Here is an 8,569-nt window from a genome sequence, read left to right as displayed (position 1 = left end):
CATTGGGGAAGTTAATATAAACTCGAGCTGTGAAAGCAAAGGTGGCCTGAGGGGAGGGGCGGTGGATGAACCATGGTGGTAGAGTAGAGACGTGGCCCAGAGCAAGAGTGGTTGGCAGCGGGAGGAGTTGAGGGCAGCATCCCCCCATATCCACTACTCCTCACGCTGTTGGACGTGCGGCTGGCATGGTGGTCCTGGTAGTAGCAGCAACAGCAGCAGTGAGCTTTGCTGCCCTGCTCCACCCTCCCGCCAGGTCCTGCCCACTGGGCCCTGCTCCACCCTCCCGCCAGGTCCTGCCCACTGGGCCCTGCTCCACCCTCCCACACTGAATCCTGCCCATTGGGCCGCTGAGGCGGCTCCTGCCTGTGCTGGTCCAGCCAGGCAGCAACCCTGTGCCCGCTGTGGGCACACAAGTTTAGGGGGGCACATGCCCCCCAAACCCACCCCACCCTGCCCCACACACACTGGGGGCAGGGGGTGTGGGTCAGGAGTCAGGGGCTCCAGCAGGGCTGGGGGCATAGGCAGTGGAAGCCCAGTGGTAACAGGGCTTAGCCTCCCCAAATGCAGGGCAGCGGTGGCAGAACAGAGGGCTGCAGGGCAGCCCAGGCACAGGCTCCGGGTGGCTGCAGCAAGGGACACACAAAGACACAGACACACAGCTGCAGCCTGCGTACAGCCAGGATTTCAGCCTGGAGGCATCTGGAGCACTGCCCACAACAGCAGGCAAGTCTGTGAAGGGGAAAGGGCACGGGGGGCGCAGATCAACGCCCCCCCAGTAAGGGAGGGAGTGGGACAGAGGCAGGGGCAGGGACTGGAGTGAATGGGGCCTCAGAGCGGGTTGTGGATGGTCAGAGTCCCAGATGGCTCATCCAGGGACACAGGGGGGCTGGCACCACTATATGCACCCTGGGGGAAGCACAGGGGGCATGTGCTCCCTGGATTTGTATATGGGGTGGAGGCAATGGCGGCAGCCCCCCTGTGCCCCTGAACAAGCTGCCCAAGGCTCCAACTGTCCCATGACTGGCCCTGGGGCCTCATTCACCCCAGCCCCTGCCCCACTCCCTTCCGCACTGTGGGGCCCTTGATCTGCCACCCCCAAGCCCCTGGTCCTTCCCCTCCACAGACTTGCCTGCTGGGCAGTATGTGTGTGTACTCAGCCCCCCCCAAATTATATTTTCTCCCTCCACCTATGGCCGGGGGGAGAGGGACTGCGAGTTGGGAGTGAAGGGCACTGGCCATTTGCACAATGCAAACTGCACAATGATGAATGTCACTCGGGAGTAACGAAGGGCCACGTGTTGATATTGCTGTTCGTGTTTTCCTGTTGACGTTGATTTTTGTCTTTAAGACTAGTGAGCTGCTTTAACTTGTAGTATGTAGTAAGTATTTGGGGGCCACAGTACTTGTGTGTTTTCTACTTGAACTATTTACTAGGTCAGGACTGACCATCAATGTTTACAAATGGGTCCTGGTACAAATCCGGTGGAGAACCACTAGACTACATAACCCAGGGGATTCCTTTCACCTTTGGTACTTACAAATCTAGTAAAAATCTGTAGGAGAAACATTATTCATATACATTTTAATCACTTTCTAAAAGAGTGAAATACTTATTTTCAAAATATCCAAATATTCACCAACACTATAATTTAGCTTATTTAAAAAAACAGGTCTTTTGTCTTCCCAATAACGTAAATTCAAATTTTTTATGCAGTCTAATAACCACTCATTTTCAGGAATAAAATTCCTGAATTAAAATTCCACCCTAGTCAGATACTGCATGGCAAGTTTTAATCAAGAAAGAATTTTTACAGCCAAGCTATAATCTTAAGAATAAAGTTCACGATAGAAATAATACCATAATATTAAATCAGTTCATACAGATGCTAGTACCATAAAGAAGATTTAGCACAAGCAGAAACTGTATCATGAACAATAAACATAACTGCTAATAAATATTGCAAGCAAATGATAGTTACCAATTTAGATCTATAATCCATGAGACAGATGGAGGCTTTGCTGTGAGTGTATAGATCAAGAGTGGTCACACTGTTGAACCTGTGATGTAGAAGCAAAAGGATTACAATGTGCATAATAAAAACAGATAAAGAGAATATTACTTGAGTAAGGAGACAAAATATTTCTGTATTTGGGCTTAAACTTCTGTCTCACTGAAATCAATAGAAAAATCCCCATTGTCTTCAAGTGAAGCATGTTCAACAGCTCATCCTCAGACATTCAGTTAATATATAATTAGACTTAGCAACTCATATAATCGATTAAATGAATATTACCTAGATTAGCGTAACCTAAACTGTGATCCTCTGGTTCAGTTTACTGAGTTAGGCACAACCTGTATACAGGGAATCTTTGTATGCTTCTTGCAGACAGTCAGTAAAGTAAATGGGACCAAGAAGGAAAGAGCATGTAAAATACATTCAGATGTAACTTTGTTTTGTACATTATCCGGGTCAAGGTCTAATCTGTTATGCTCCAAGGGCCAAACAGAATAGGATTTAGCCCGAGTGGTTACACTTCCCCTTACAACAGGCCTATATATAGAATAATTATCTCAAAGTAAATAGGTTCTCCAGATATATACCAACGTAGCAAAAAAATTAACCCCTCATCTCCCCACACACACCTCTAATACACCAGAAAGAAATTTAGTCTGTAGGCTGTAACTCCTGCCACTAAACTGAGTTACACCAGCCCCCTAAAGTCTTTTTATGAGTTTATACTACACCTGTGCACTAAGGAAGTAATTCAGGGCAAATTCGGGCCGGAGGTAAACCCCAGTGAACTTCCACCGGGGTCTGAATACATATATATGTACTAGTACAATTCCTTATTCTCCCATGCATTATTTTATACTTCTCAATATTTCATTTCACTTGCCATTTTTTATCCCAGTCACCCAACATCCCTTTCCTGCTGAGCCAAGTTTCACTGTTTCCTCTAACACACTGTCCTCCAATTTTTTGCATCATCCAAAGTTTGGAAAGTTTGCTTCAGCCAAATCATTTCATTTCTCCTAGCATAAATAAAATGTAAAAGGCTAGACACTGAAATATGCAGAACTCAAAAGATTACCCACTTCCCTGTCATTTTATAAGGGATAACTTGCTGTATTAATTTGGTAAGGATACATGAAAATTAACTGCGCTGGCTGGTATTACATCCTTCCATGCATTAATAAGTCTGGAAGTCTTTACAGCTAGAAATTCTGTCTTCGTCCATTTGTTCTTGAATCTATGCATTATGCATGGCTCATAATTTACATTAAACCTGGAGGTTGGGAATCCACTACCCGTGGGGTACTGTTTGTTATATTTAATACCCTTCTACATTTCAGAGCAGTTTCAAATAACCAGTCATGAACTAATCAGATGTGGAACAGAATAAAGTCCAGGGTTTTTACATTTCACGTCCCAAGTCACCAAGTCTCCGACTTGACAATTACACCTCAGCAGGCAGCAGATGAACATCTTGGGGTGGTAGAGATTCTTGCAAGGTATCTATTTCTATTGCTGACAAAGCAAGGAAAGGCAGAAGTGAAGTTTTGCAGTCCTAAACTCATTTAGAGCCCACAGCAACACTCTTGGAACAAGTGCTCCTCTATTCTTACCAACGCTTTCAAGATTGTTCAAGAAGCCTTTCACTGTGGTCAAGGAGGGATGGCAAAGGTCCCCATTTGATTCTACCTACGTGCCTGCCTTCCCACCCCAGAGGATGCTGGAGGGATTTAACACCCTTCTCCAGCATCTCTGAGGAGTTGCTGACTTCTGCTCCTTTTCTCAAAGAGGTCTGGGAACCAGAAAGATTAAACTCACTCTGCTACCACTACCAACAGCTGGTTATCTGCCTTACCTACTGCTCGCAAATGCTGGGACATATAGAAAGCTTATATGTCTTACGGTACTGAAATGCAGCTGCTAACCAAAGCTGCCTGCACACTTCCTCTGGGAGGTGCAAAGACTGGGTTCATTGGTTATTTTTTCACTGGGATTTTTTTCTTAGTAAAAATGAGTGTTTTAGTCTATATTTTTACTAGTGTCGCACCCCAACCTGGAGAGAGAACAAGGATTTGTTCACTGATGTCTTAATCTGTTTGATGACTGAATAGCATATCTTTATACTCCATAAGTTCATACAGACAGTTTTTAATTATGTACTGAAAGAGGGCTCTGCACATCTTTCAGTGTCTCGCTGTAAATATAGATTCACCCTTTGCCTCAAGATGTCTGTTAAGTGACAGCAAAGAAAGAACAAGTGGGAATAAACACCAGACATGATCTGCTCCTGCAATCCCAACACAGCATAGAAAAGTCCCCGACTCTTCCTTTCCCTGCCGATCCATCCTTAGCTACACCTACCCAGGGTACTGCAAGTGTTGCTGAAAAATGCCCTCCTTGTCAGATATCTTGAAAAGTAATTTTCAAAATATGATTGAGACTTTTTTTAAATCCACAGATCCAACTCTGCAGAATCTAAATCAGATTTAGCTCATCCTAAAACTACTGAGCTAGAGAAAAGGGGGGTGTAGCTTAAATATATTAAACAGAGCTACTGGTGCAGAAAGGGGGTTTAAAAGTGACTTACTGGAGTTACTACAACAGCCAGCTCCCCACTCAGAGAGACTCTGATCCTGGGGAATAAATTTAACATTTGTAATGTGTTCCAAATATAGTTCCTCTCTTTTTAAAAATCAGCTCTGCCAACAACCTGTTGTACATCCCCAGGCCAGCCGCTTGCACCACTTTGCAGCTGTAAAATGGAAATAACTTTCCCCATGAACTACTCTGAGCAGCACAGAGGAGAAAAGCTGCATGAGAAGCATCCCTGAGCATCCTGAAACCAGCACTTTGGATACAGCAGCAGCATTTGTGCTACAGCAGATGTTTAACGCTGCCTCAAAGCTGCCTTGGCTGGCAGGAACGCGGTGGCTCAGCTGTTCTGCCGCAGTTCCCCTAGCACACAACATGAGGAAGGGCCAGAAAAAACAATCCATGACCCTGAGTGTCCTATGAGTGAAGCAATAGTTTTGTGGGCAGAGGCAGGTGCAGCAGCATGTAGCCTTTTCCTTTCCTGTTCTGCCACAAAAAAAAAGAGGATGGAAAGGACTTGCTCCATACTAACCCCAGTGACTATTCTGGGTCTGCTTGCAAAAGCAGGAACCTGCTGCATTTGTCTCATCTCCCACTGAGTCTTCTGCTTAGGTGGTATTCGCGCTGCCCTGCCGAAGTCATAGTCAATACCTAGCTCAGACGCAGGTCCTGCCTCTTGATGCTCTTGTTTCAGGTTGTTCTCAGCTCAGAGAAACCACGGCTTTGGGTTATGGCAGTGTCTCCTTGGCAAGACTGCCTTCACACTTTTGAGGTCTAGAAACTTGAGCTTAAAAAAAATGAAAGCAAACTAATATTCTGCCCTTGTGATGTGACTGGGACCTGGGGTATGGTCTTAAAGTATCTATGCTTTAATCCAGCATGGAAGGGAAGGTGCTCCCCAAGCAGGACTTGTGCATCTTGGAAAGAACAGACAGGCTAGAGCCACGTTAGCATGGCAACTCCTGGCCTCAGCTGTTATCACACGCGTAGGCTAGCAACCATGCTCGGAGATAAAGTTTATTAGTTTGTGCGGAGAATTGTCCAGCTGTTAAACAGATGTAAAAAATTATAATCTAAAGTGTGTTTGAGGAGTTAGCCTGACAAGTATGTCTTTGTAGGAACTCGTTGCATATTTCAAATATCTTCTGATTTATGCCAAACATTTTCTTTAGTGGAGATGGGCAAGGATTGCTGTAGGTATAATCATTTATTAGACTAACTCCCTGGTTAACATAGACTTAGACAAGCTTTGAATTCAATCAGTGGCTATATAACTTGGGAAACTGAAATAACTGCTCTTTATTTTTCTTGGCCCCGTTCCATGCAATCATATGGACTAACCACATTTTCCCTGTAACAACTGTAACAGAAACCACAGGATGTTTAAAGAGGCCACTCAGAAACAGGCATCACGGACTTTCAAGGGTGAACGAAACATGCAGAGCTAAATACCAACCACCTGAAAGGGTAGGCTACTGCAAAATAATTTTTGATAGATATTTGGCATTATCATGGGTTTACCCCCCGCCCGTATGTGTTCTGCTATCTGATTACGGAAGAGCTTGGCGTGAATACACAAGGACATCACGGCCAGTTATGGTGGGCTGTGGTGCGGGGTCCTTTTCTTAATTCAGATAGAAAAGGTTCTGGCATCTCATACTACAGTCCCAGGTCTTTGTCACTGCCCTAACCTGCAGCTTAGCCTGAAAGGTTTTTAAACTGTACCTCTTATCCACGAGCAGTGCAAACAGATGCTGTTCATCTCTTACCTTCGGCACCGCATTTGCCCTCCTGACCAGGAATCTAGGTAAATAGATCAAAAGAACTACAGAAGAAAGACAACCTGCAATGTTATACCGCTTGCATCAGAGAGGGCGGTGAAACAACAGATTAAGACAATGTAATTGGAAACCTATTAAGACACCACCTCCTCTGAAAGGCATGGAGTAAAACCTTTCACATTAGCCTTTTTGACTTAGGGTTGTTGGCTGTAGCCGTGTTGGTCTAAGGACACAGGCAGACAAGGCTCTTTGGGTAGATGAGAGATCTTTTATTACACCGACTTAAGCATTCTTGCAAATTTCTCTCGTGAACAAAAGACACTACTTAACTTTATTGCAAGCACTAAATCAAACCCTCCCGTACCTTCACGACACGACTGCCCTAACGCTGGGTGTTTAACTTGACTAGGTGAGTGCAGGACTGGAAGCTCCTCGAGGTGAGGACTGTGACTGACGTAAGGCCAGCATTGCTGAAACAGGCATTTTATACTGGGACACGGGGAAATTAAATGACTTCCCAATGTTCAGCAGCAAGGCAAGAGAAGAGCAGAACTAAAACCCAGTGCCTTGACAACTTCCCCATCCTAATTAGTGGATAAACCAATACCACCACTTGCTGCCAAAATCCAAATGCTCCCTGACAATGGACTACAAGAACCTAAAACTACAATTAATCACACTTTTGAAAGCATCTTATAAGCTCCCCCAGATTCTGGCTGCAGGGTATAGTTTTAGAGAGTGGATTTTGTTTAAATCACCAGTTCTCATAACTAATTTTGAGAAATGTTCCCAAATACCTGACCATACAGTATGTTCTCAGCTTGAAGCATTTAAAGACAAACCGACAGGACAACCTCAGCAGAACAGCTTATTTTTTGCAACATGAGCAACCAAGTGTTACAAATGTTCAGGGAATCCTAGCTACACAGGCAATTTTCCGGCTCACGTTTTATATTGCAAACCATCAAATATTATTCCACAAGCACCGCGTTGCTCAAGACAAGGTACGCATCAGAGGTGCAGACAGGTACTATCGCCAGGTTAACAACTAATGGCACAGCATGCTAGTGATTCTTATTAATATATTACAAATCAGCTAGATTTTCAAACTAAAGGGCAAAGTGCATCTTTGTCAAAATGACAAGATAAGCTTGATCATAAGATGGGGTTATCTGCCAATTGCATTAATTTGGCTTAAACCATTATTATAAATTGACCCAGCGTAACAAGAAGAGGGTGTTAACATGACTGTCAGAGTAAATACAATTCACAGACCTGACAAGCATGGATAATTAAATAGAAAAATTAAGTATTCAGTTCCCTGCACCCTAGTACAGAGAGAGATATACAGGTTACAACTTGCACCCACTAAAATCCAATGGCAAGGTGTCGATTGTTCCTATTGACTTACCAGACACAGGTGCTGAGCCTCTGCCACGCTTACTGAAGTCAGAGAGATTTGAGGAGCCACAGTACCTTAGCACCGTGCAGAACAGAACTCTTCCTTTGTTCTCTCCATCAGCGAGCCAGAAGTTTTGCTCACTGGCCGTGAGACAGCCTAGGATCCTACAGCATACCCTGCTGTCCTCATAATAACTCCCTGGTGCTGCCATGCATGAGGATGTCATTAAAGCAACATGAACAATTGGAAAAATGCATCATCTCAGAGTTCATTTGGCTAAGGTAGAGATCCAGTCCTGATCGTGCCACGGGTTGGAAGAAAAGCAGGTTTTTTATTAATGCAATTGCAATGATTGATCTGTTTGGTTTTATGAAATGCAGCGATGAAATGCCACTGTAGACTGAGGAGGGTGTATGTGCAGCATGCAGGTTTGCACTTACATATGTTTGACATGAAAAAACACAGTTATGTTTTGTAGACTGTAACAGAGAAGCGTTTTAGCATGGTAGTCACACAAATTCTGTCCCCCTCCAACAGACAAAGGATTTCACATCACTTAGTAGCCTGATGCTTTCCGCTGCTATCTATATTTTAAGATGTGAGAGGACAAAGTTAAGCTTGAATGAGCAGTGGAAATGATGCGTGACGACAGGAAAAGCTGAATAACTTCACAACCGTGGGAAAGTGGCCAGGAATTTGCAAAGCAAGGGGGGAAAAAAGCACCTTTCAATATTTGGGATGTGTTAAAAGTTCAGGATTTTTTTTTTTTTTTTTTTTTT

At 44.3% G+C, this 8,569-nt stretch overlaps 1 protein-coding gene across 5 annotated transcripts in view; it reads right to left on the bottom strand.

Annotated features, from left to right (window-relative positions):
- RAB3B (RAB3B, member RAS oncogene family) overlaps nucleotides 1–8,569 on the bottom strand; it is a 185,764-nt gene that overhangs the window by 176,651 nt on the left and 544 nt on the right. For 4 of the 5 annotated variants that reach the window (XM_019501311.1, XM_019501313.1, XM_019501314.1 and 1 more), the window contains exons 1-2: nucleotides 2,295–2,387; nucleotides 1,980–2,058 (exon numbers count right to left, since the gene is read on the bottom strand). In XM_019501311.1, the coding sequence (XP_019356856.1) occupies nucleotides 1,980–2,000 (21 nt within the window). In that variant the 5' untranslated portion in view covers nucleotides 2,001–2,058; nucleotides 2,295–2,387. Of the gene's footprint in view, nucleotides 1–1,979; nucleotides 2,059–2,294; nucleotides 2,388–8,569 lie in introns of those variants that run through there. The other variant, XM_019501312.1, reaches the window with a different exon arrangement.

This window comes from Gavialis gangeticus, unplaced genomic scaffold (genome assembly GCF_001723915.1).
Source record: "Gavialis gangeticus isolate Ggan-Ray unplaced genomic scaffold, GavGan_comp1, whole genome shotgun sequence".
In the NCBI taxonomy this organism is placed as follows: Eukaryota; Metazoa; Chordata; order Crocodylia; family Gavialidae; genus Gavialis; species Gavialis gangeticus.
This window is presented reverse-complemented; position numbering and strand designations above follow the sequence as displayed.